This window comes from Pongo abelii, chromosome 8, assembly GCF_028885655.2.
Source record: "Pongo abelii isolate AG06213 chromosome 8, NHGRI_mPonAbe1-v2.0_pri, whole genome shotgun sequence".
Lineage (NCBI taxonomy): Eukaryota > Metazoa > Chordata > Mammalia > Primates > Hominidae > Pongo > Pongo abelii.
Genome location: NC_071993.2, coordinates 131,119,201 through 131,145,625, shown reverse-complemented (window position 1 = coordinate 131,145,625; position 26,425 = coordinate 131,119,201). Strand labels below are relative to the sequence as shown.

General features: G+C 49.0%; 1 protein-coding gene across 9 annotated transcripts in view; it reads left to right on the top strand.

Annotated features, from left to right (window-relative positions):
* Positions 1–26,425, top strand: part of CHST15 (carbohydrate sulfotransferase 15) — an 89,387-nt gene that overhangs the window by 30,403 nt on the left and 32,559 nt on the right. For all 9 annotated transcript variants that reach the window (XM_009245888.4, XM_063727794.1, XM_063727793.1 and 6 more), the window contains exons 2-4: positions 19,616–20,673; positions 21,414–21,753; positions 23,948–24,094. In XM_009245888.4, coding sequence (XP_009244163.1) covers positions 20,128–20,673; positions 21,414–21,753; positions 23,948–24,094 — 1,033 coding nt within the window. In that variant the 5' untranslated portion in view covers positions 19,616–20,127. The remainder of the gene's footprint in view (positions 1–19,615; positions 20,674–21,413; positions 21,754–23,947; positions 24,095–26,425) is intronic.

The following is a 26,425-nucleotide window of genomic DNA, read 5'->3' as shown; positions in this document are numbered from 1 at the left end:
TAAAGGCAGCCAGCAGGGGTGGGAGGTCAGGGGTGGGGTTAGGGGGGATACAGTGCTGCAAGGGGGATTGAATGTTCCCAGGTACAACCCAGCAATGAAGGAGGGGCTCAGAGGTTGGGGGACCCACCCAAAGTCACAGAGTGGGTGTGGCTGTTTCATGATCGCGTGGTGTCTCCTGGGCTGCAAGCCCCACAACGCCAGGGCTGTGCCTACGCTGCGCACCCTGAATCCCCATGGACTCCAAGTCAGGGGCTTGCGTTCTGCTCCGTGGCCGCTGCTGTACCTTTGCAAGGATGGAGAAGGCCTTGGGGAGGGGGAGGCCATCACACAGGCACTTTGATCGCATCGAGCAAAATTCTTACTTATTCTGAAATGACTTCAGGTCTGAACAACTGCGTGCTTTGATCAAATATTTATTTTTCTGAAACAGAAACCAGAGCAGTTCTTGATTGTACCAGTCAGCTTGAACCAGTCAGCTACGATGACTTTTTATAAGTCCATTTTTTTTTTGAGATTTCGTTTTAGCCCAGGAGGAAATCTGCTATCTGCAAAAAAGTCCTGGCCTTCATAATGAGGCCTGAATGCTTTCCAGATCTTTATGAGAAAGATTCCACTCTTCTGCGATTAATTCAGAGAGGTTACTAATTTCTCATACCATAGATCATTTGCTTTGTGGGAGACGACTGTGCTTCAGCCAAGATCCACTTATTATTTTTTGAACAAGTTTTTTTTATTATCATGTTTACATAGCACTGAGGACACAACGCTTGAAGCTCAGCTGTCTGATTCATACGCTGTATCGCTGCCTCTCACTTCTCCCTTCCCCTCTCTGCTCTACCTCTCTGCAAAAGAATGCTTTCCCTCCAGAGCTGGCAGCTGCCCCTGTTTCTTGACAGGATGAGCAAGACAGCGGCAGTTTAAGCAAGGTCTTCGCTGTGTGCTGGAGAGACCTGGGTATTCTGGGGGAACATGCGTTTGTTATAATATTTATTGAATGTTCACTTTTCCAGCTCTGAGTACTGAAGCTTAGTGAGATTTTTTTTTCAAGCCATGCCCCATCAACACTTTTAGGTTGTCTCTAATGGAAAAGAGAAAAGAAAAAGATTCCTTTTTGATAGACTGGGCATATCCAAGTTCAGTGTCTTGGGTGATAGGTCTATAAATAAATACTTGTTTGACCTATTTTACAGAGGTTGGAAATCTAGATTCTAGATCTGAGTGGAGTTATCAGAAACTAGGTCTGTTATCTAAAAAGCTAGAGGAAGTTGACAAGGAGAAGGAGGGTCTGAAATGACCTTTTTTTTTGAGACGGAGTGTCACTCTGTCCCCCAGGCTGGAGTGCAGTGGTGCGATCTCAGCTCACTGCAACCTCCACCTCCCGAGTTCAAGCGATTCTCCTGCCTTGGCCTCCCGAGTAGCTGGGTTTACAGGCGCCTGCCACCACGCCCAGCTAATTTTTGTATTTTTAGTAGAGATGGGGTTTCACCGTGTTGGCCAGGCTGGTCTCAAACTGCTGATCTCAGGTGATCCACCCACCTAGGCCTCCTGAAGTGCTGGGATTACAGGCATGAGCCACTGTGCCCAGCCTGAAATGACCATTTTTAAATTAGTTTCTTCTCTGGGTCTCTCTCTCTTTGCCTCCTGGTGTCTTGGTGGGACCAGCGTTTTCATGGCCACATCAGGGTGGAGAAGGGCTCTCTCCCAGCCTCTCCAAAGCAGTTTTGTTCAGACATTGCTGTTCTGCATGCAGCTTTAGCCAAGCCCCCCAACTCTTGAAAATGGGAAACTGCTTGATGAGTGAATGTGAAAGTACATGTCCCCATCCTCCATGAGGTGAGAGGACTTCAGCTTGCATTTAAGTCCAGCTCTGCCTCTTACTTGCAGTGTGATTTAGGGCAAGCCACTTCACTGTCAGAGCCTCGGGCTCCCTTCATCCTTTTTAAAAGTACTCGGCCACTGATTCCGGCTCGGCTGGGTCTTTATACACCAGGCCAAAGTCCTTACTGTTGGAGCTGAGATCCTGTTTGCAGAAACGGGAGGGAGGAAAGAAAAAGAAATGAGGCTGGTGGTGGTGGTGGTTGCCGTTTGTTGAGCAGTTGGAGTTGGCAGGCACTATGGGCATATTTTTGTGGGGATTTTCCCATCTAATCTCCACGCCTGTCCATGGGGTCAGTACTGCCGTTAATCTCCCTGCTACAGATCAGCGAAGGGAGGCACCGAAGTGCAAAGCAGTTTGCCCGAGGGCACACAGCTGGTAAGAGGTTGATACAAACCAGATGGCATGTGTGGATGTTTACCTGCCTCTGCGTTTTGGCTTTTCATCTTTCTTCCCCGCCACGTTTCTCTTTCCACAAGGGTATGTGCCCGTTCCTATGTGCCCAGTAGCTGTGTGGGATGAGATCCTAGGCTGCCTCTGTCAAACGCTCTTTGGGCATTGGTGAACATTCATAAAACAGCATCCTCTGGGGTCACATTGTCCTTTTTGCTCTTGGAGCTGGAGTTCCTTTGGTCTGTGTGTGTGTGTAAAGATGCACGCCCACTCCAGGGAATTCTGTGGTCTGCTTGGGGTTTTCCATTGCAGTGGCAGAGAAGACAAGGGAAAATGTCCTTCCCGGTTGCACTCCCAGGCCTGTCATTTGGAGTTGGATGGTAATAGAAGGGTTTTTTTTATGATTTATAGTATGTCTTGAGGAAAGATGTTATTAATTCAAAGATAACTTGAGAAAGGAGGGGACACAGTGCAGCTTGGACAGAGCTTCCCACTGGTGCTTTGCACAAAGTCTTTAGCCCACCTCTGCCTTGCCTCGTGTGGTCCTGTGGCCTCATTTCAATTCCCTATTTCACCTGATCTGACGAGGGAGGCAAGGAGTACCTGCATTTTCAACAGATAAAGAAACTGAGGCTCAGAGACGTGTGTTACTGGATGTGAACTCACATCCTGGAGGCCTAGGCCCAGTCTGTTTTCTATTTGCCGCACCATTTTTTGTGCAACATTTATTATTTCTTCTTTATTATCTTTGTAGTTATCAAAGTGATGCTTGCTCTATGTAAGTAAAATTGGAAGCAAGATGGAATGTGTAAATAGAAAGCAAAGCCCCCCAAATGCTACCCACAATCAACAATGGGAAACAGTGTGGGGAGTGTATTAGTCCGTTTTCACGCTGCTGATAAAGATGTGCCCAAGACTGGGAAGAATAAGAGGTTTAATTAGACTTACAGTTCCACCTGGCTGGGGAGGCCCCAGAATCATCGTGGGAGGCAAAAGGCAATTCTTACATGGCCACGGCAAGAGAAAATGAGACAGAAGCAAAAGCGGAACCCTCTGATAAACCCGTCAGATCTCGTGCTTATTTACTATCACGAGAATAGCATGGGAAAAACCAGCCCCCATGAGTCAATTACCTCCTCCTAGGTCCCTCCCACAACACGTGGGAATTCTGGGAGCTACAATTCAAGTTGAGATTCAGGTGGGGACACAGTCAAACCATATCAGGGAGTGAATGTGAATGTGCATGTCCCATCCTCCATGAAGTGAGAGGCAGTTTGGGCTTCAGCTTGTGTTTAAATCCAGTTCTGCCATTTACTTACAGTGTGATTTAGGGCAAGTCACTTCACCCCACCCAGAGCCACCATTTTCTTATCTGCACAATGGAGCGATTACACCTACCTTTAGTGTTGTCTAAAAGTCAGAAAGAGATGAGAGGAAGCAGGTTCCCAGCTTAATGCCTGCCATAAAACAGCAGCTCATCCTGGTTCCTTTCCCTTTCTCCCTACACCAGTGCTTCTCAAACTTTCCTCTTCGTACTCAAAGGTGAAAGACAGTGAGAGCTCCCTGGGGTTCCCCAGGCTGGCCCCGACAGCTTGCAGCCAGCAAGGCAAGCTGGATCTCTGCAAATTTTGTGTCAGTTAGTAATATATGTGGATGTAACTTCATTTGAAAACAATGTTTTCAATGTTGGAAATTTCAAATTTTTTAAACATGGAAGCTTCAGTTTGTCTTGCGGCTTCGTACAGCTCCTGGCTAACCTCTGCACATTGGAGGTAGAGGGGCTGGCACACCTCCACATGCCCACATGCCCCTGGGGGAAGCACACCTTTGCACACTTCTGGTGGGGTTGGCACACCTCCACATGCCCCTGGGGGTCTGGCACAACTCCACACATCCCTGGGGGCCTGGCACACCTCCACACACCCCTGGGGGGCCTGGCACACCTTTGCACACTCGGGGGGGACACACCTTTGCACACTCCTGGAGGATCCTGGCACAACACATGTTTCTGGGGGGGCAGACACACCTCTGCACACTCACTCCTGGGGGAGGTACACTTCTGCACACTCCTGGGGGCGGGGCTGGCACATCATACACTCCTGGGGAGGACCAGCACACTGAGAGGGGAGGTTGGAACACCTGTGCACACACTGCACGGGGGCTGGCACACCTGTGCACACACTGCATGGGGGCTGGCACACCTCTGCACACTCCTGAGGCCCCTACAGCCAAGATGGGTTGGTACTGGAGCTGTTCTCCTCACCTCTTGGCAGGCTTAGTAAGGGCTGGGTCTGTCTGGGGGCAGAAAATGAATGTCAGCTGACTTCAGGTGACCCCCTGGAGAAACTCCACTTGCCTGGCTCTAAAACCCTCCAGGGGACCTCGTCATTTATTTGGGTTGCTTGGTCTTTCCATCAGAAAGAAATAAATTCCAATGAAGGGTTTTCAGGCCATTCTTCTCATTGAAGGGTTAACCAGGTTCTTATTTTGCTCATCTTTGGAAATAAAACAATGTTTAGAACTACCCGGATCAGCAAGGCCATCTGGTGGGGAGTGTGCAGCTGCTCCCCTTTCAATCGCGCCGCCTGTAATGGATTCATTCTAGGGTGCGTCGTGCATCTGCAGAATCATGATTTGCAGTTGGTTTTGAACGTGTGAGCTATGTGTCCATGCGAGACCTTTCTCTTCTGCCCATCCTGAAGGACATCTGGGCTGGGCATCTTCCACTGTCCTGCAGCCTTTTCGCTCTTCGTGAAGTCAGGTCAGAGTGGGCAAGGGGACTCTGGGGACCTGAGGGTGGACAGAGTCACCCTGCTCCTTCTGTCCTTAATCTGTAGTCTCTGTGCATTATACTCTGGGCTGCTTCTTTTCATTCATTTCTCTATTTGTGTCAAGGAAAAATTGTTGGACAGCAACTAGAATGTACCACTCATCTTTGTAGTCTAAATACACCACAGCAAGAATGACCCCTAGTCTGAAAATGGATCACTTTTTCCTGATAATTAAGGTTTGATGTTGCAGGTGTTTGAACCCCAAAAACGTGCAAAAAGAATAATTATGACATGTATTAAACATCCTGGGCTCCTGAGATCACTGCACCCATGTAACAATGCTGAGCCTTCCACATTGACTTTGAGATGAAGAGAAAGAGGGTCTAAATGGTGAAGGGGTTTGCCTACGGTCATGTGGCTGGTTAAACCGTGTGGCCGGTGTTCAGCCTAGGCCTTGGGTCTCCAGCTCATCCCTAGGCCAGCTCGCTCTCCTGTATTCTGTAAGCCATTTGGGGGAGGAAGTGTATAGCATTAAATTCTCTGGGCCACAGTTTCCCCACCTGTAAAATGTAAGTAGTAATTGTACTGTCCTCTTAGATTATGACATTTAAATAGAATAATCCATATCAACCCCAGCCTGGTGTCTGGACACAAGGAAGCCCTCAACACATGCTAGCTGGTGTCACTGTCGTTGTGACTCAGCAATAAGAACTCTGTTCTGGATATTTGCTGGATATTTGCCATGCTTTCTGGAGCTTGTTCCCTGACTCTTTAATTTAAAAGTATTTATTGAGCACTTACTCTGTGCTATTCAGGATTGAGCACCACTGACCCTGGCCTTTTATGGATCTTCTAGTCCAGCCTCGCCTCCTTGCAAGGGAGACGGGTGGCCGGTGGGCTGAGTGATGGCTGACCGTGCTCCACTGTGAGCCTTGAGTTTTGAGCAGGTTCCCCTACAGCTGCCAATAACAGCTTCATTCGCCTGCTGCAGGAGAAAGGTCACAGGCTTTGCAGCCACACAGACCAGCGGTTGGATTTTGGCCCCACCACTGGTGAGCCCTGTGACTCAGGGTTATGTGTTTAACCCTGCTGTGCCTCAGTTTGCCACACATGACTTGGGGAATCTCAGTGCTGACCTCAGAGAGTGCCTTCAAGAAGGGACCTAGCATGATCCTCTGCAAGTGGCAGACACTGGACTATCAGGCATTTCCTTCTTCTTTTGCTGCCATCCCTGGGATCACTTAAAACCCTAAACTGACTCTGTGTGCTGGTGAAATGCTTTGCAGCTATATGACTGTCCTCGCTTTGTTCCCTAGAGCCATTTTGGTAGATGCACTTCTCGGCACACTCTGTAAGCTCCTCTTGGGTAGCCTCTGCCTTATTGGAAAACTGGAGTCAGTAGATATACAAGCATGAGAAAATCTAGTCCCTACACTGGTGTGATTTACTACTGGAAATAATAAAATGAGCACTCTGAAATAGTTTTTCTCTCCACTTGGTTTCAGAAAAAATTACTGATTGTGTCACAAAGACCTTTAGAGTCTTTTGTGCACATTGAAATCATTGGGGGAGAACTGCAGCATGAACATATTTGAAGTCTCTGGTCCACCCTGCCCCTTCACTGAGAAAACCTGATTATTTTGTGCATTTCAGAGAGACTGGGACATCTGCTGTGTTTGGCCCATATCTCGGGTGGTTGCACAAGGGAGCTGGAGCTGATTACCCTATTAGAGAGCAAGCTATCACAGAATAGGAAAAAGACCCCATTCTCCCTCCTGCCTGACACGGCCAGAGGCCCTGGTTCACTGAATCACTGCTGTTGTTACCATGCTTGTTTGGCTTCCTGGAGCAGAGCTAGTTCTTCTGCAGATTCTCTGGGGCTGGGTGGGCTTCACGGCTGTCCTTGAAATGGGATATACAGTCCCCAATGTGGGCATTTTTCTGGAGCCTCTGGGGTCTTTTTTCTGGAGTTAGATGGGATGTTCCCAGAGAACCCAGGCTGTTCATTTTTTTGTCTGTACAACCGGACACGCTGCAGCCCAGGCCTGTATGACAACACGCTGCGGTCTTTGTCTTTGGAGCCCCAGCAAATGCAAGCCCTACACATAGTAGGTGTTTAAAGAAACATGTGCAAAAGTGTGTGGGCCACTAATCTGGAGAAAACCCTGTGTCTCTGTTGGATTAATTATCTGGCTAATAAAGCAAGTGCTGCAGCAGCTAGTCAACGCTCACTGCAAAATCACTGGCCTCTGAGCAGCCCTGAAAGACATAACGGATGAAGATAATGAGTTTTTATTAAGGAGAAATTAACTTCAAATCATACACCGATGAGTGTTATGGCCAAAAGGGGTAGTCCCAAATCCATATCTTATATACGGAGAAACAGAGGCCCTGAGAGATGAAGTGACGCTCAAGGTGACCAGCCAGGTTAGTGATGAGGACACCAAGCAGCTCCCTGCCTTGCTGGGGAGGTCCCTTCTTTGCTGCTCTGAAGTTTTAAAATGCAAATTATCATGGAAGCCACCACCTGGGCCGCAGAGTGTCCGGTCGTACAGGCCTAGGCCTGAGAGTGTCCCGTCGTACGGGCCTAGGCCTGAGAGTGTCCAGTCGTACGGGCCTAGGCCTGAGAGTGTCCGGTCGTACGGGCCTAGGCCTGAGAGTGTCCGGTCGTACGGGCCTGGGCCGCAGCGTGTCCGGTAGTACAGGCCTAGGCCTGAGAGTGTCCGGTCGTACGGGCCTGGGCCGCAGCGTGTCCGGTAGTACAGGCCTAGGCCTGAGAGTGTCCGGTCGTACAGGCCTAGGCCTGAGAGTGTCCCGTCGTACGGGCCTAGGCCTGAGTGTCCCGTCATACGGGCCTAGGCCCGAGAGTGTCCCGTCGTACGGGCCTAGGCCCGAGAGTGTCCCGTCGTACGGGCCTAGGCCCGAGAGTGTCCGGTCGTACGGGCCTAGGCCCGAGAGTGTCCGGTCGTACGGGCCTGGGCCCGAGAGTGTCCGGTCGTACGGGCCTGGGCCCGAGAGTGTCCGGTCGTACGGGCCTGGGCCTGAGAGTGTCCCGTCGTACGGGCCTAGGCCTGAGTGTCCCGTCGTACGGGCCTAGGCCCGAGAGTGTCCGGTCGTACGGGCCTAGGCCCGAGAGTGTCCCGTCGTACGGGCCTAGGCCCGAGAGTGTCCGGTCGTACGGGCCTAGGCCCGAGAGTGTCCGGTCGTACGGGCCTAGGCCCGAGAGTGTCCCGTCGTACGGGCCTAGGCCCGAGAGTGTCCGGTCGTACGGGCCTAGGCCCGAGAGTGTCCGGTCGTACGGGCCTAGGCCCGAGAGTGTCCGGTCGTACGGGCCTAGGCCCGAGAGTGTCCGGTCGTACGGGCCTGGGCCGCAGCGTGTCCGGTAGTATGGGCCTAGGCCCGAGAGTGTCCGGTAGTACGGGCCTAGGCCCGAGAGTGTCCCGTCGTACGGGCCTAGGCCTGAGTGTCCCGTCGTACGGGCCTAGGCCTGAGAGTGTCCGGTCGTACGGGCCTAGGCCTGAGAGTGTCCGGTCGTACGGGCCTAGGCCTGAGTGTCCCGTCGTACGGGCCTAGGCCTGCGAGTGTCCAGTCGTACGGGCCTGGGCCTGAGAGTGTCCGGTCGTACGGGCCTGGGCCTGAGAGTGTCCCGTCGTACGGGCCTGGGCCTGAGAGTGTCCCGTCGTACGGGCCTGGGTCTGAGAGTGTCCGGTCGCAGAGGCCTGGGCCGCAGCATGTCCGGTAGTACAGGCCTAGGCCTGAGAGTGTCCCGTCATACGGGCCTAGGCCTGAGAGTGTCCCGTCATACGGGCCTAGGCCTTAGAGTGTCCGGTTGTACAGGCCTGGGCCTGAGAGTGTCCGGTCGTACAGGCCTGGGCTGCAGCGCGTCCGGTCGTACAGGCCTGGGCTGCAGCGCGTCCGGTCGTACAGGCCTGGGCTGCAGCGCGTCCGGTCGTACAGGCCTAGGCCTGAGTGTCCGGTCATACAGGCCTAGGCCTGAGAGTGTCCCGTTGTACGGGACTAGGCCTGAGAGTGTCCGGTCGTACGGGCCTGGGCCGCAGTGTGTCCGGTCATACAGGCCTGGGCCTGAGAGTGTCCGGTCGTACAGGCCTGGGCCTGAGAGTGTCCGGTCGTACGGACCTGGGCCGCAGCGTGTCCGGTCATACAGGCCTGGGCCTGAGAGTGTCCGGTCGTACGGGCCTGGGCCTGAGAGTGTCCGGTCGTACGGGCCTGGGCCGCAGCGTGTCCGGTCATACGGGCCTGGGCCTGAGAGTGTCCAGTCGTACGGGCCTGGGCCTGAGAGTGTCCGGTCGTACGGGCCTGGGCCTGAGAGTGTCCGGTCGTACGGGCCTGGGCCGCAGCGTGTCCGGTCATACGGGCCTGGGCCTGAGAGTGTCCGGTCGTACGGGCCTGGGCCTGAGAGTGTCCGGTCGTACGGGTCTGGGCCTGAGAGTGTCCGGTCGTACGGGTCTGGGCCTGAGAGTGTCCGGTCGTACGGGCCTGGGCTACAGCGTGTCCAACTGCACACAGCCCAGGCTTCTTTGATGTGCAGGGACAAAATAGGAGTTGGGGGCTGCGCACCGGGGCCTACCTCCTGTGCATGGGGCCAGTTCCATTCCTGTCCATTGTCTCAGCTGCAAAGGTAACTGACAAGGGACAGCCCCGTCTCTCCCTCCTCCCCTGCCCCTGCCCGCCTTGCTTTCTGTCCTTCCTTCCCCTGTCCCCACACTTGGCAACAGGCCAGCCTCTACACATCTCCGTTCCGCCATCTCTTGTCTCTGTCCTGGAGCTGTACCCATCTCCTAGCACACGTCTCCTAACACACTTTCCCGGCTGCAGGAAACAAGCCTGAGCAATGAATAGAGTCTAAATTGAGACAGTTTAAGACTCAATGCCCCAGGCCGACAAGGCGCTCGAAGGAGATTGAAGGAGGTAGGGGAGTTTCATCCCATCGGCTGCCTCCTGGGATGCTTCCCTCACCTTCCTGTCCTGTGTCTCTGGGTGAGACTGCAAATCTGTTTTCTCGGAAGGGATTCCTCAGAAGGTTGGAAAGGGGAAGGGCACCAGGGGCCTGGAGAAGCCGCTGGACTGTCTGAGGCCAGGCCTGGGTGGTAGGGGTAGAGGTGTTAGGATGGGCTCCCTCTTAAGGGATGGTGGAAGACTGAGTGTCAGGCTCCTGAGGCCTCTTGCCCCATCTTTCTATAATGGGCTACATGTCCTTGGGGAAGTGCAGACCACACTGGCCTCGGTTTCTCCTCTATAAAAGGCAGGCTGGATGCAGGTAGCCGCAGGTTTGTACTGGCAAGTTGATGATTTGCTGGAGCCCACCTGGGTTTTGCCCTGGGCCTGAGTGTACCCACCATCATTGTTGAGGGGTTCCGGGTGTTTCTCACTGTGAGTGACTTCAGTAGAATCCTCAGGGATCCCAGGAGCTTCACTGTCTTGCATTTCCCATCTGTACAGCAGTGGCTGGTTTACCCCGGATCTTTGGGGATGGGTGCGTGTCTGGAAAGTTGGCCCTTGCTGTTGAGCACTGAAACAAGTTCTGGATGGACATGGTCATTTGGAGGGGGGTGAGCTTTTCCAGAATTTTCCCCACAGCTGTGCCAGGCTCGCCAGAGCTACGGGCCCTGGTGACAGGGGTGCCCAAATGATCCTGGCCAGCTCAGCTTTTTAGTACCTTGTTCTACTATAGAACTTGGGTGTTACTTCCTGCATCTGTGTGGCCACCTGCCTCTTCCAGGGCATCACCTCAGATGAGTGGCAGACAGGAAAATTGGACACCGGTGTCTGGAATTATAATATATGCACACTGAACGCAAGTAACCCTGGAGTGAGGACCCAAGGGTCTCTCCAGTAATAACGCAAGGAATCCGGGTCATTTACTGAGAGGCAGGGGAGCCAGAGATCACCTCCAACCGCCTCCTCATGAGCTCTTATGCGGGCTCCTCAACTGCATCCAGAAGCCAACTTGACACCAGGCAGACAAACAAAAGGAAAGCAAACACGCTTTGTTAGTTTTACATGGACCTAGGAATCTTCACAAGAGAGTGAAGTTTGAAGGAGTGGTCAAAGCAAGATGTTTTTAGACCTTTTAGACAAAGAACAATCAATTTCAGAAGAGACAGAACAGAAGGGACCTGGTGGAGCCATATACATTTCTAGGGGAGTCCCTGGGAGATATATGGGTTGTGTAACACAGTGGAAGAGAAGGGTTACTTTGTGAAGTGTATTTATCCTGGGCCATTGCAGCCCCCAGTTCCCCGGCTCTGCTGAGGAGGGCCATTTTCTTGGCCTGGCAGGGTAAGGGTACTCCTCCCAGAGGAGTCTATGGCTTGGAGTATGCAGGAAGAGACAGGTCAGCTGGCCCTTTCTGAAACTATAATTTCTCCAATGTTTTCGACTCAAAATAATCAACATATCAATTTGGCATGTTTTGGGATGGCTCATCCTTCCACGGTGTGTGGGGTACTAGACTCTGGGTTAAGCATTTTGTGTATGTGACCTCATTTCTTCCTCACATCCACACTAGGAGACTGAGATCATTTTATTCCCATTTTACAGATCAGGAAACCTAGTCACAGAATGGTCAAATTCGTTGCCTGAGATCATAGAGCAGTTACAGACTTGCTTCGGGTTGAAATGCAGGTCTGCCTAACTCCCAAGCCTGGCTTAATGTCTTATTTTTGACTGCTTGGAAACCATTTTTCCCACATCCCATCTTTCTACCAAGTTGAGAATCAGTGACCTCAGGATGCAGGGGAGGCGCTGGCTGCATATTGTAGAGATCTGATCTTGGGGAAATGCCTGTTTATTATGGATATGGCTTATGGACTAAAACAATAGCATTGAATGTACTTTGTATGTATGTAAGGTAGTTGTGATTAACCAAAACCAATGTTGATGACGAACTTAACAGAGAGTCAAGTGCGCTTTAAAAATAAGCTTAAAAAACTGCCTGGGTTTTGTATGCACAGATTTTGGGACAGACAGGAAGATCCCCCAGGTTGTGGTTTGAGAATACCTGTTTTAGACAAAGCACGGGTGATGTGTCCCAGTCATCGTGAAAGATGAAATCTGGCAAGGAAACCATAAGGATCAGATTACAGGAAGGGCTTGCTCAGGAAAGGGAAGGAAGCAAGGAAGAAATTGGTAACTGAAAAGAGGCAAGGAGGAAGGCCTCTTCATCAGGAGGTGGGAGAGTGTGGGGCAGTGGATAACTAAAACAAAACAGCTGTGGTTGTCATAAACACGTTTTGTCAGAAAATAACCTGGTGTGTTATTTTCCGATGTTTCAGCCATTGTGTCTTGATTCAAGAACAGCTCCCTTCCGAGTTTCTTTTTGTTTGTTTGTTTGTTTCTGAGAGAGGGTCTCACTCTGTTGCACAGGCTGGAGTGCAGTGGTGTGATCACGACTCACTGCAACCTCAACCTCCCCAGGCTCAAGCAATCCTCCCACCTCAGCCTTCCAAATAGCTGGGACTACAGGTATGCACCACCACACCCAGCTAATTTTTGTATTTTTTGTGGAGACAGGGTTTTGCCATGTTGCCCAAGCTGGTCTAGATGACCCTGGGCTTGAGTCATCCGCCTGCCTAGTGCTGGGATGACAGGTGTGAGCCACTGTGCCCAGCCTCCCCTCTGAGTTTCCATCATCACATTGGCATATCTGCTGCTGGTGGTAGCCAGCCTCTGGGAGGCAGAGGTTGCAGTGAGTTGAGATCACACCACTGGACTCCAGCCTGGGCGACAGAGTGAGACTCCGTCTCGACAAAAAAAAAAAAAAAAAAGAAAGAAAAGAAAAATCAACCCTTTATTATGTCTCTGGTGTATTTAGGAATTGGCTGGGATCCAGTGGGTATTGGCTGCTCTGGGTGGGCTCAGCCAGGTGGCCCTGCTCCACCTGTCTCCCACTCCTCCTGGCCAAGCAAGTGTGCAAGAGGACAAATGAGTACACAGGACATGTCTTAGGGCCTGGCACGTGCCAGCCTTAAGCCCACTTCTGCCTCATTCTGCTGGCCAAAGTGAGCCACCCAACTCAAACCGAAGGGTGGAGAAATACGTCACTCCTGTAGCTGAAGGCCCTCCAAAGTGGCAAAGAATGTGAACATGGCAAGAAGAAAAAATTGAGACTAATAATGCAATCTATTGTAAAGAGTAATAAATATCAAATTCCCACTGTGGGCCAGGACTGTGCATCTGTAATACCAGCTAACATTTATTGAGCACTGACTATGGGCCAGAGACTCTTTTTTTTTTTTTTTTTTTTTTGTCAGACTCTTGCTCTGTTGCCCAAGCTGGAGTGCAGTGGCGCCATCTTGGCTCACTGCAACCTCTGCCTCCTGGATTCAAATGATTCTCCTGCCTCAGCCTCCTGAGTAGTGTGGATTACAGGCGTGCGCCACCACTCCTGGCAAATTTTTTATTTTTAGTAGAGATGGGGGTTCATCTTGTTGGTCAGGCTGGTGTCGAACTCCTGACCTTGTGATTTGCCCACCTCAGACTCCCAAAGTGCTAGGATTACAGGCATGAGCCACTGCGCCCGGCCGGGCTAGACACTCTTTTAAGCACCTTACATGAATGAGTTCACTGAATGCTTACAGCCCTGCCATGATACAGGTCCTGTGATTATTCCTAAGTCATATCCAAAGAAATGGGGAGAAGAGACGTTTAATATCTTGTTCAAGATCAAACCTGGGCAACCTGGCTCCAGCACTCGGGCTCTTAATTCCAATGCTGTACGTGATTTGTTGCTAGCAGGGACTTCTTTTGAAAAATACAGAGGCCCAGAAACCTTAAGTGATTTGTCCAAGGCCACTGGGTGGACATGGACTTGGAATCCTAACCCGTGTGACTGCTGTGTCCTCTCCGCTATGCTATGGGCCAGTGAATGTTGATGGAGTGGTGTGGCTTTATTCTGCTTATTGACTGGGATGTGATCAAAACTGTCAAAGTCCAGGCAGAAGACTGAATCTGATGATTTATAATTTGTACAGAACTCTTCAGTCTTGTTGGCTTTCTTCTCAGTCTCAGCAACAACCTTCTATCTTTGAGCTACATGTGAAAAATGTTCCTTCTCCTACTTGTTGATTAATATTCCTTGAAAAAATATATTTCCATATATATAGCCTAAAGAGGAATGTCAGCAGTTAGACATACTAATCAGAAGAAGGCTTTGTGTTTTAGTAAAGGTTAATTAAGACCCATTGAATTTTTTTCCTTAAAACATAAAAGTAAAATAATGTAATTAGCTATTTTTTTGCCTCTCTGTCCCCAGAGGGCAAATGTAAATGTTCTACCTAAATGAAGCTATTTATTTAAATCCATCCAGATTTCTTCTGAAGTTTCATACATCTTTCTTCTGCTATATCAGCTTATAGCTACAATAATTTAATAAGTTTTTCCTAGGGTGAAATTGGATGCCCTTTATCGATCTTACACTGAGGGGGCATTCAATTACTTAATCTAAAGTGGTATTTCTGGGTCTCTCAATTACAATTTCGTTATAAATGGCTTGCTAATGATGCTTGGGTGCATAGGTTAATAGGGGGTGTCCAAGCAAGGGCTGGGTAATTGAACACTTTCTATTTTGGGACCCGTTATCTGATTTCTCTCCTGGTGCCAGGTTCCCACAGTGATGGTCTGCAGCCATCAGGCTCAGAATTGAGCCCAGGTGGGAAGCAATCTCACTGAAATGTATACCTGAATCCTTTGGTTTAATACATGAACGGAAGTGCCAAGGGCCCCGTCTCGTCTGAGTCGACCGGCACCAAATGTGGACATTCCAGACAGGTGAAGTGCAGGGGGCATACATGACTCCTTTCTGAAGGAAGAACCACTTGAGTGTTAGGTTTCTGAATGACTGTTCTTGGGATAATTTGTGGCCTATGGAAAAGGCCAGATACAGAACATAACAGCAATCCATTTTCCTTTCAATACCACCCCATTAATTGGATTTTTCTTCCCTGAGTTATGTTCTTTAATAGTTATACATAGTGTAAAAATTCTTTTGAGGCCAGGTGTGGTGCCTCATGCCTGTAATCCCAGCACTTTGGGAGGCCAAGGCGGGCTGGATCACTTGAGGCCAAGAGTTCGAGACTAGCCTGGCCAACATGGTGAAACTCCGCCTCTACTAAAAATGCAAAAATTAGCCGGGCGCGGTGGTGCGTGCCTGTAATCTCAGTACTCGGGAAGCTGAGACAGGAGAATCGCTTGAACCCGGGAGGCGGAGGTTGCAGTGAGCCAAGATCGTGCTGCTACACTCCAGCCTCGGCCACAGAGTGAGACTCCATCTCAAAACAAAAAAAAAGAATATGTAGTATGCCTTCCTTCTTGCACTCGAGCAAATCCCACCCCTGACTTTGGCCTTCAGAACTCTACAGAGCCTGGTCCCTGCCTCCTCTCCCATCGGATTTCCACCTCCACCAGCCTGTGCCCCAGGGCCTACCCTGCCAGTAGCCCTCATGGGCTGGGACTCCCCACAGCGTCTCTCTATGGGGCCTTTGCTTCCCCTGGTCTCCACGTGACTGGCTTCTTTCTTGTTCAGGTTTCTCCTCCAACGTACCCTCTGAAATCAGGTCTTCCCTGTCACCCTGTGTATCATACCTCCCACTATTCTAAGGCAGTAGCTCCAGCCCAGTGCTGATTATGCACCCCAGGGGTGATTATGCACCCCAGGGGACATTGACAATGCCTGGAGGGAGACGTTTTTGGTTGTGACATCTCAGGGGAAGGGGTGCTATGGCATCCAGTGGGTGGAGGCCAGGGTGCTGCTAAGCATCCTACAGTGCGCAGGACAGCCCTGACAACAAAGAATGGGCCAGCCCTAGGACGGCACAAAGAATTCCAAAACACTGTTCCAATGGTTTTATTGTTCTCTCCCCCTTTTCTTTATTCTTTTCTGCATAGCCTTTATCTAGCAGCGTCTGTGATTATCTTATTCATTTGGGACTTCTTTATAGCCTGTGCCCTGCAGCCCCTACCCCTGGTGGGACAGAAGCTCCACTTGGGAACAGGCCTCCTCTCTAGGTCAGCCCTGCACCACTCGCACTTGTCAGGGGAGGTCTTGTCTGGAAGCCGCTGGGCTCTAGGGCCTTCACTTACAAGGGACTCACCTGGTCTTCAGGTTGCTTGTCCATCTTACTGAGTATCTGACATACTATACAGTGGCTATCGATTTTGGTAAAAACTTGTAAATGTAAGATAGTTTTATGTTTTTTTCTCAGAGAGGCCCCCCCCCCCAAACACCAACCCCAGCCCAGGGGTATTTTCCAACACCAGCAAATCCTCCAACTCCAGAACCTAACTGATTATCCTACCATTCAATTCAAGTCTGCCCCTACCAGAGGCAGCCTCAGACTCTACAGGTTTGAGGGCTTGGTCTCACCAGACTGCCCCACTTCAGATGCCAGTCCCAAGTATTGGGTCCCCAGGTTACCCACACATCTGTCCAAATTGGCTACGAAGGCAAGAGTGTCCCACAACCTCCTCAGGTTCAGTAATTCACTAGAATGACTCACAGAACTCAGGAGAGTGCTTGACTCATCATCAGTCTATTATAGCATAGAATGCAGAAACAGCCAGCAGATGAGACGCATGGGGCGAGGTATGGTGGAGGAGGGTGTGTGGAGCTTCCACGCCCTCTCCCTCCACTCCACCCTCCCAGCACCTCGAAGGATCCACCAACCTGGAAGCTGCCTGAGCCCTGTGGTTTAAGGGTTTTGATGGCGGTTCCATTACAAAGACATGATTGGCTAAATCACTGGCCACTGGTGATTGACTTAATCTGCAGCCCTTATTCCCTACTCAGAGTTTGGGGGGTTTGCTGAAAGCTGCTCACTGAGGCTTGGTCTTTCTGGTGACCAGCCCCCATCCTGGAGCTATCCTGGCCTGCAAAGGGTCACCACATCAGGATACACTCAGGTGTGGCTGAAAGGGGCTTGTCATGAATGACGAAAGGTGCTTCTCTCACCCCATCACTCAGAAAAATTCCAAGGATTTTAGCACCTGTATACCAGTACCTGAGGATAGAGACCAAATACTCATCTCTTATTTCCACATCACATCCCTCATCTTGTATTGGCTTTTGGTCTCCCCCTACGTGGACATGCGCAACACTCAGCTGTTCTTCAAAAGGTATTTGTTGAACAAATGAATGAATGAATGAAAGAATGCTAGGAGCTGAGAAAACACTGTATCTGAGTGTTTTGCTAAGGCTCTTGCAGCATCTTGAATTGCCTCCTTAGGTCTTTCTGTTTAGGAAGCGGGACTCGCAGAGGCCAGGCTTGTTGGTGGGGGCGGCTGCCCCACAGACATGCTCTGTGGACCCGGTCCGGGCACCCCATCTTCCCTCCTCTCTGTTGAGACTGTCGGCTGCTCATGTTTTTACTTTGTTTGAAATGAGCTGCCCCTGCCCTTGTTTAGGAATGTTTTGTCCATTCGTTTGGGTCCAGATTATGTACATTCCTGTCTTGGAGCTTCAAAGTCCGTGTTTTGTTTGCTTTTTAAAGAATCTAATTCGATTTTCTGCAGCAGAAAGACAGAAGGGTGCGAATTCCCTCCCCGCTGAGCTGCTGGTTGGAGTCTCATTTTTAACCCCGGCTTGGCCCTGTCTTGGACATGTGAAAAAATGTTTTCTTGGCTTTAATGATGGAGTTTCCAAGTAGGGGATCTTGCCCTTTTGTTTCTTTAGTTTGGAAGAATTGTTTGTAGCAAGCGATGGGTCAGGGGTGGTTGAGCAAGTTTGAAGCAGAGGTTGATCCTTGAGGTTTCTGACATGTCCCTTCAGCTGCCCTCATGTCCCTCCAGCTGCCCTCAGGGATAAGAGATGGGGGTAGGGCCTGAGATGTCTGGCCTGGCTTCCCAGAACTGGCCCCTTCCGCATCCCCGCCCCGGCGCCTCTGCAGGACTCAGGTCTCAGCCTCTACTGACCAGCCTTTCTCAAACTGGCTCCTTGATACCCTAGTGAGATTCCTTGGCCAATTATGTACTTCCAATTTTGTGTATTATATTCCTCTCTTGTGGATTCACAGAGCTTATTAGCATATCAAAGGACCTGAAAAGTTCAGCTGTAAAGAATTCTGTGTAATTTTGTCCATTCCACATTTTCTCCAAATAATTTAAGCACAGAACACTCACCAACGGAAAGCAGAACATTTTGTGGGAGGAAGACGTTTTGGGAAACACAGCTTGGCTATCTCTTGGCCACCATATTTTGAGAAAACATGAGGTTTTCAGTCCAAGGGGCATGAACATTTCTTCTGTTGAGTTCTGATTGTTTAATCCTTCAGCCAGTACATGGAGATCTTGATGCGGGGTTAGTTAATGCTGCCCCTATGGAGACAGTGAGGGTTGTTTCAGGGGTGGTGTGTGTAGAGTTGGAGATGAGTCTACCACTCTTGGGTAATTTTCAATTGCTAAAGAATAATCATGTGGTATAGGATCTCTCATCTTTGATTCCATTTCAAATGTTTCTGGCATTCACTGACAATGAAAAATCATAATAACAATAGTTGATGATGCTATTATTATCAATGCTATCTACCTTTTATGGTACGCTAAATATGTGTCAGGCATTATTCAAACTGTTTACATGTAGTAGCTAATTTAGTACCTGTTAAGGTGTCCTTATTATCCTAATTTTACTATTGAGGAAACCAAAGCTCAGAGAGGTTATGTGGCTTGCTCAGGGTCACACAGCCAATTAGTGGTGATCTACCACTGCTAGAAACTAAGTAGGTCTCCTTTTTTGCTTATCCATGGCTCTTTTTATGACATCTACAAAGAAGTGTCATTTGGGCAACAATATATTTTATAACCACAGGATTCTATTAATGGGTTTTTAAGAATCATATCTTGCTCGAGATGATGAAAGTGAAAAATTATGTCAGGGTCTGAAGCTCTGTGTCACTCGAGGGAATACTATACATTGGATTTAATTGCTTGATAACTTAAAGTCAAGTGGTTTTTTAATATGATACATTCTACTGAAGGAGAGACTCATTTCATTGTTTCTAAATTTCCATTAACTTTTGCTTCCTAATCTGATAATAAAGGTTAACTCTAAGAAAGAGAATGCTGATGCCAGCGAGAGGGAAAAAACACATTTTCTCTGCCTGCTCCCTTTCTAACCATCCTCCTTAGTATTCTTGAGATTTTTCATTGACTGAAAAGCACTGATATTTCAATTCATCCCTCAAATTTGTAGTCATTGACTGTGCATGAATCTGAGAATGATCACAACATCCTGGGATTCAGAGATCCTATAACTGAGATGTATCAAGGCAGAGGGATTAGGGGAGATGTGGACTATGCACAATGTGAGATGTTTGATGTGGTGCTGGTGGTGCTGGGATTGGGGCCATGTTTGGTGGCAGAAATTGAGCCCCAAAGCCAACTGCAAGGACCTGAAACCTCTTCCTTTATCCTCACGATTTTCTATGACTTGCTTAGAACCAGGCTGGCTTGGCTGGACTTAGAGGTGGAAAAGAGAGTGAGCATCTGTCTCTCCTTGGAGGATGAGCTTTGGGCTATTGCTATTACCACACAATGTAATAAAGCTTCTTGTCTTTCTGTGTAGGAAATCTGGCATTTTTTAAAGTTTGCGACCCACAAAGAGGAAATATTCCAAAGTTACTCAGGATGTAAAAGCGGAGATCTTCACAGATGCCTCCGTGGATGGCATGGCAATCCATCCATCAATGAGAAGACCATGGTTTCTTTTAATTTTGTGTGTGTTTCCACATTCCCCAGCGAGAATTCTTCCACCTTTTTTCGTGCCATGGGAAAAACCTGAAGGGCAGGCAGAGCTGCTCCCAAACTCGTGACCTTCTCTGAGGTTGCAGCGGCTCTTGTAGAACATGACTCTGGGACATCACTTCCTTTTGTTTTCTTTCGGAGCTGAACCAAAGAATGTGCATCCTCTTTCTCTAGTGCTGTGGTGTCTGCTTATTTTTGTATTTGTGCTTTCCATCCATCTTCTGTAATCACAAGGCATTCTTAAGGTTTTCCAGCACGACTTGTGGACATCCGGACTCCTGGGGGGCCCACCCATGGCTCGGTAAGCCAGCAGCCCAGGGCACTGGCACTACCATGAGGCACTGCATTAATTGCTGCATACAGCTGTTACCCGACGGCGCACACAAGCAGCAGGTCAACTGCCAAGGGGGCCCCCATCACGGTCACCAGGCGTGCCCCACGTGCAAAGGAGAAAACAAAATTCTGTTTCGTGTGGACAGTAAGCAGATGAACTTGCTTGCTGTTCTCGAAGTGAGGACTGAAGGGAATGAAAACTGGGGTGGGTTTTTGCGCTTCAAAAAGGGGAAGCGATGTAGCCTCGTTTTTGGACTGATAATAATGACCTTGGTAATGGCTTCTTACATCCTTTCTGGGGCCCACCAAGAGCTTCTGATCTCATCACCTTTCCATTACGGAGGCTTCCCCAGCAACCCCAGCTTGATGGACAGCGAAAACCCAAGTGACACAAAAGAGCATCACCACCAATCCTCTGTAAATAATATTTCATATGTGAAGGACTATCCAAGCATTAAATTAATTATCAACAGCATCACAACTAGGATTGAGTTCACGACCAGACAGCTCCCAGACTTAGAAGACCTTAAGAAGCAGGAGTTGCATGTGAGTAGCTTTGTGCTAATCTTGACTGATTGGTTGATTTTTAGAAATGAGTGCTTTTCTTTCTATCACCATCTTTGGGAACACAGAAGGAAAATGACTAAAAAATGTCTTCGATGTAGCAAGGATCATTTGACAGCCTTATGGATTTGAATGCACTGAGACAGTGCTGTTTGCTTACGCTATGGAATGCCAGGAAGGGAATCTGCTGTCCTGAACGCTGGGCTAGGCATGTTCAAGGGCCGCTGGCTCTCATTATTGTGTTCCAGGACTTCTTGCTTGACATGTGGTCGTGGTAGTTAAAAGTTGTTTTTGCAGATAGATCACCATCATTTGGGATTTTAAAGTTGCGTTAAATTTGATTTTCTGCTTCTATTCTACATTTTAATCTCTAACGGCAATTTAAATATACAACTAGTAAAAAGATTCTGTTTAATTACCGTGTGTGCGTGTGTGTTGTGTAAGTGTCAGAAAGGTAAATTATGGTAGAATGGATTTTAATTAAACTTTTATCTTTATTCTCTCCAAGTTTCTTTTTTTTTTTTTTTTTTTTTTGCGGGGGCACGGGGGTGAGGAAAGCACAGTCATTGACCGTCTACCAAGCTTTGCTTTATTTGTTAATCACTGTCAAATATTAGTTCAAATTTGAACACGGTCGTCAGTCTCAGGGCATGTTCCCATTGCGGTTAGATTGTGTCTGCTCATTTTCCCCTCCTCTGTGTCTCTCCTCTGTTTCCTTGCAGATGTTTTCAGTCATCCCCAACAAATTCCTTCCAAACAGTAAGAGCCCCTGTTGGTACGAGGAGTTCTCGGGGCGGAACACCACCGACCCCTACCTCACCAACTCCTACGTGCTCTACTCCAAGCGCTTCCGCTCCACCTTCGACGCGCTGCGCAAGGCCTTCTGGGGCCACCTGGCGCACGCGCACGGGAAGCACTTCCGCCTGCGCTGCCTGCCTCACTTCTACATCATAGGGCAGCCCAAGTGCGGGACCACAGACCTCTATGACCGCCTGCGGCTGCACCCTGAGGTCAAGTTCTCCGCCATCAAGGAGCCACACTGGTGGACCCGGAAGCGGTTTGGTGAGTGCCGGGTCCCAGGGCTCCTGTCTGGTCTCGTTCCTTCATTCGTTCATTCCTCCCACAACGTTAGCGCTGGGGTTGGGGGGCGAGGGCGGCAGAAAGAGATTGCACAATTCCCTTGTTAGGAGGCTGTTCCCAGGCAAAGACCCAGCAGGGTCTGGAACCCGGTTCCCAGCCATGCAGTGAGCATTGATTGCCAGCTGTGTGCAGGACACGGGGACGAGTCAGAACTGGCAGCTCTTCTTGTTCCGAAAGCCTGGGCACATGACCGGTAAGTGCCAGTGGCCAGTAAAAGCCAGCAAGAAGGGCGTGATCCGGGCTCTTGGCTCCCAGCTGTGTGCTGTTCCCTGCTCTGTGCCGCTCCCAAGCTCTGTGCTGTTTCCTGCTCTGTGCCGTTCCTCTGCTCTGTGCCGTTCCTCTGCTCTGTGCCGTTCCCTGCTCTGTGCTGTTCTCAGCTGTCTGCTGTTGCCTGCTCTGTGCTGTTCCCTGCTCTGTGCTGTTCCCCTGCTCTGTGCTGTTCCCCTGCTCTGTGCTGTTCCTCGGCTCTGTGCTGCTCCCTGGTCTGTGCTGTTCCTCCGCTCTGTGCTGTTCCTCCGCTCTGTGCTGTTCCTCCGCTCTGTGCTGTTCCTAGCTCTGTGATGTTCTTCTGCTCTGTGCTGCTTGCTCCTCTGTACTGTTCCTCTGCTCTGTGCTGTTGTTCCTCTGCTCTGTGCTGTTCCCCTGCTCTGTGCTGTTCCTCTGCTCCGTGCTGTTCCTCTGCTCTGTGCTGTTCCCAGCTATGTGCTGTTCCAGCTGCAGTCACTGCACGTGGGGGAGACTGAGTTGCTTCAGGCCTCAGCTTCTCTGACCTGCCCCGTCTGCCTTATGGGTTCCATATGATAACCACATGGAGATCATTCTGGAGGCCTTGCTCTCAGCCCTTTGCCGCAGGCTTACCGTGACCGCTGCCCATCCCTCTCTGCTCCAGCTTAGCCCCATGCACCCTGCGGTCCTCAGATCACTGTTTCCTCTCTGTAACCTTTTCCTTGTGAGAGGAGAGGTTTGGTCACTGGAGCTGAGGGGTGATACGTGCCTATTGTCAACCAGAGTCCTGGCAGGCCACGAGGGTGTTTTCCAGTAATGGACTCAGGTTGACTAGAAGGGAATCTTTAAAGTTTTCCCTAGACCAACTCTTAATGTGTTTCCTGACAAACGTTTGCTTTCATCCTTTTGATGTTCGTCCTACAGTGAGCTAAAGTGTAAATGTTTCTTTTGTGGTTTAGCAGCGGCCGCTGTAGGAGCCAGGGTTTCACATCCCTATGCATTTGCTGGACGTGTCAGAACACACTCCCTTGCTGTAGGGTGCTCCCCCGAGGCTCACAGTGATTTCCCCTTAATGAAAACCAGCTTCCTACTGGCAGGAAAGGAGGAAGAACAGAGGCGGGCCTCTGGAATCTATTCTTCAATGTCACCTTGAACCTCTTGTTGCTTTGGCCACGGATATTCTCTTTCCAATTTCCATTGACTTCAGGAGTTGTGTTGTTGGGAGGTGGATTTTTAAATGTTTGCAAGTGAAATTTATTTATTTTTCAGGCAGGGGGTGAATTTAAGCTGTATGTGGCCGATGTCAGAATCCATGCCTGTCTAGAGTATGATCTGTTCCCCTTATTGTTTGGACAAAGGGCAGGGTATTTGATTGAACAGGGGAGGAGAGAGAACATCAGGCAGGTGCTGGCTGGGCCCCATGAGGAAGGCATCATGGAGTTTATAGGATACTGCCCTCCTCTCTCCTGTGGGCTGCCCTTGGTCCTCTCTCCCTGTTTGACACAACACATGCATCCTGGGTGTCATCGCTGCCCAGCCGCTGAAGAGTCCCACCTGTGCACAAGTTAACCAGCCCCAGACTTTGTCCCTCCAAGCAGACATGTTTCTAGCTCTTGAATAGGTGTTCCAGCCTTTAATCTGCCACTGTCTAGCTTAGTGGTGGTATCTTCCAGCCCTTGAAGCATGCATGGATTGAAGTGGGTACCCAGGCCGCATAGACCCCCACCCCCATCCCCAGCGGCCCTTTCTGAAGCTTACCTGGGCTGAGCCTCTTGCTGCTGTAGCCAGGCCCTTTAGGCCTTTCCATCTCTCTTTGGTTGCTGTCTGGGAGGCCATCGCTCCAGCAGTAGCAACTTTGTCCTCAGTATCTCCTGCTTCTTGGTTCTCATAGGAATCGTCCGCCTAAGAGATGGGCTGCGAGACCGCTATCCCGTGGAAGATTATCTGGACCTCTTTGACCTGGCCGCACACCAGATCCATCAAGGACTGCAGGCCAGCTCTGCAAAGGAGCAGAGCAAGATGAATACAATTATTATCGGTAAGGCTTCTGTGTCACTCTGGCAGGGCTAACACCCTCCCTGGGGTCCTGGCTCAGGCTCCAGGCCTAGCCCAGCTCTGCTTCACCTCCAGAACATTTGCATGGTGGCAGCAGACTTCTTTTGAGCCTCCACTTCTCCACCTGGCTGTCACTCTTACCAATACATAAAATGTTCACATCACTTGAACAGTTACTATAAAGCAGAAATGTTGACTTTCTAATTCTATGGAGACTTAAGGACAGCTGATGGCTTTCTTGAGAAGTTGCCATTTCTTTGTTTTTAAGAAATTAAGCAGGGATATTGACTTCTTTTCCTGATGTACTGATCTGATAAGTTTGGATGGGGAATTATAAATGCAGTTAACTGGTTAGTCATCGATTTGCTGCTTGGGGCTTTTGTAATCCCTGGCCACTGGGACCATATAAGATGGAGGCAGCTTCTCCTGAAATAGACTTAGCTCTGACACATCACCTATAACTAATTGCTGTTTAAAAAGCCTAGCCCCTGTCAACCTAATGCCTTTGGGCATTCAAAGTGAGGTTGATTAATAATAATTTGTTTTAAATATTCACAAGAATATTTTATAAGTAAACATACATATTTACTCTTTTTAAAATTTATTTTTTATTGTATAATTTAAGATGTACAGCATACTGTGATGTTTTGATGGAAATAGAGACAGTGAAATGATTACTACAGTAAAGCAAATTAACATAGCCATTTTTTTTTCACAGTTACCTTTGTGTGTGGGGAGGGGGGTATGTGTGTGGTAAAAGCACCTGAAATATACTGTCCTGGAAAATTTCCAGCATGCAATACAGGATTAATAGGATTAATAACTACAGTGCACATGCTCTACCTTAGATCTCTAGACTTGTTATTTGTCTGACATAATTCTTTTTATTGGATTCAGCTTAGAAGGCGTTTATCCATTGATGCCTTCTAAAAGAGAAATTGAGTCACATTTTGCTTAAATTGTTTACCTTAGATAGTGATCTATTTTTTAATTTTCCTAGATCTGTTATATTTGCAATCTCCAAATTAAATAAATCTATTAGCTACTAAGAGGAATTGTAATCAGCCCTTTGAAAGATGACTTTTTAACTTAAGACTCTCCTGTCCAAGGGGACAGGCTTATGTGCCTAAGTCCTGACTTACTCTTTTTTTTCTTTTTAACTCAAAGAAATTAAGTCACTGGGAGTCACCTCCAGTATGATTTGGCTGTTAGCTAGTTTTTTGCAAACTTGGGGGTCCAAACTCCCCAAATCTCAAGTCTGACTTACATTTCATTGTGACTCCTATACCATATGCCTCTGGGAAAATCACATGTTCTTATGAAAGAGCTGAAAATATGTATTCTCGGGCCAGGAAACAGAGACTAAGATAATGAATGAAAAAGGAAAGCCTCAGTTTGGTCTCCTAATTTTGCTTGCTCCAAGATTTTGAAAAGAACAAAAAATAAAATCACTGTGCTGATATTTACTTAAAGCAGAGTTTGGTGAGTTCTGTGGTAGTCTTGTGGTGTGACAAGTATCTAGCCCTGCTTGGGCCAGCGGCCAGCTCTGTGCCTTGCGGCCGGTCATTTTTCCTGTTCCTGGACTCTGTCTGCACCTCTGCAAAGTGGGATTGTTGGACCAGGTCAGTTCTAGACTCCTTCCAGCTCTGAAATGCTGCTGACTCAGCTCTGCCCCAGCTCTTCCTCTTTGTTAGATTCCGGGCAGAAACAGCAGGATCTTTCATCATCTTGGGCCCCTAGGTCAGAGAGGACCTCTCTTCTGCTGTCTTTTTGACAGCTAGAGTCACACAAGAGGTTCAGGATTCAAGTGGCCTGAACGTGGTGGCTGAACTTGGGGCCAGAGCTTTAGACACGTTCAAAGTCTCCTGCCTCTACTCCCAGGTACCCCATGTGGTACTCTTCGTTTCTTGAATTGCCGTCATCCCCTTTATGTGTTAAGGTCCGAGAGAGGAGGGGCCGTGCTTTCCTCCCCGATCTGTCCCTGGTGCCAAGCACAATGCTGAGCACAGATTAGACACCAAATTAATGCTTCCTGGATGGACGAAGGATGGATGGTGGCTGGATGGAAGGAAGACAGTCAGGTGGATGGACAAACGCCTCCATGGCTCTAAAACCAGTTCATTTTTGAGATCTGACAGAATTTGTGCCAATTTAGCTAGAGAGTTCACTTGTCCTTTATGTTCTTATTCATTGTGAGTAGAATTTTCAAGGGACTTCTGATTCACTTGTTTTTTCTGTATCCTAGGGTATTATCTCTTTAAAAAAAGAAAGAACAAAAGGCCAGAACAGAGCTGTTCACCTGGATGTGATTACG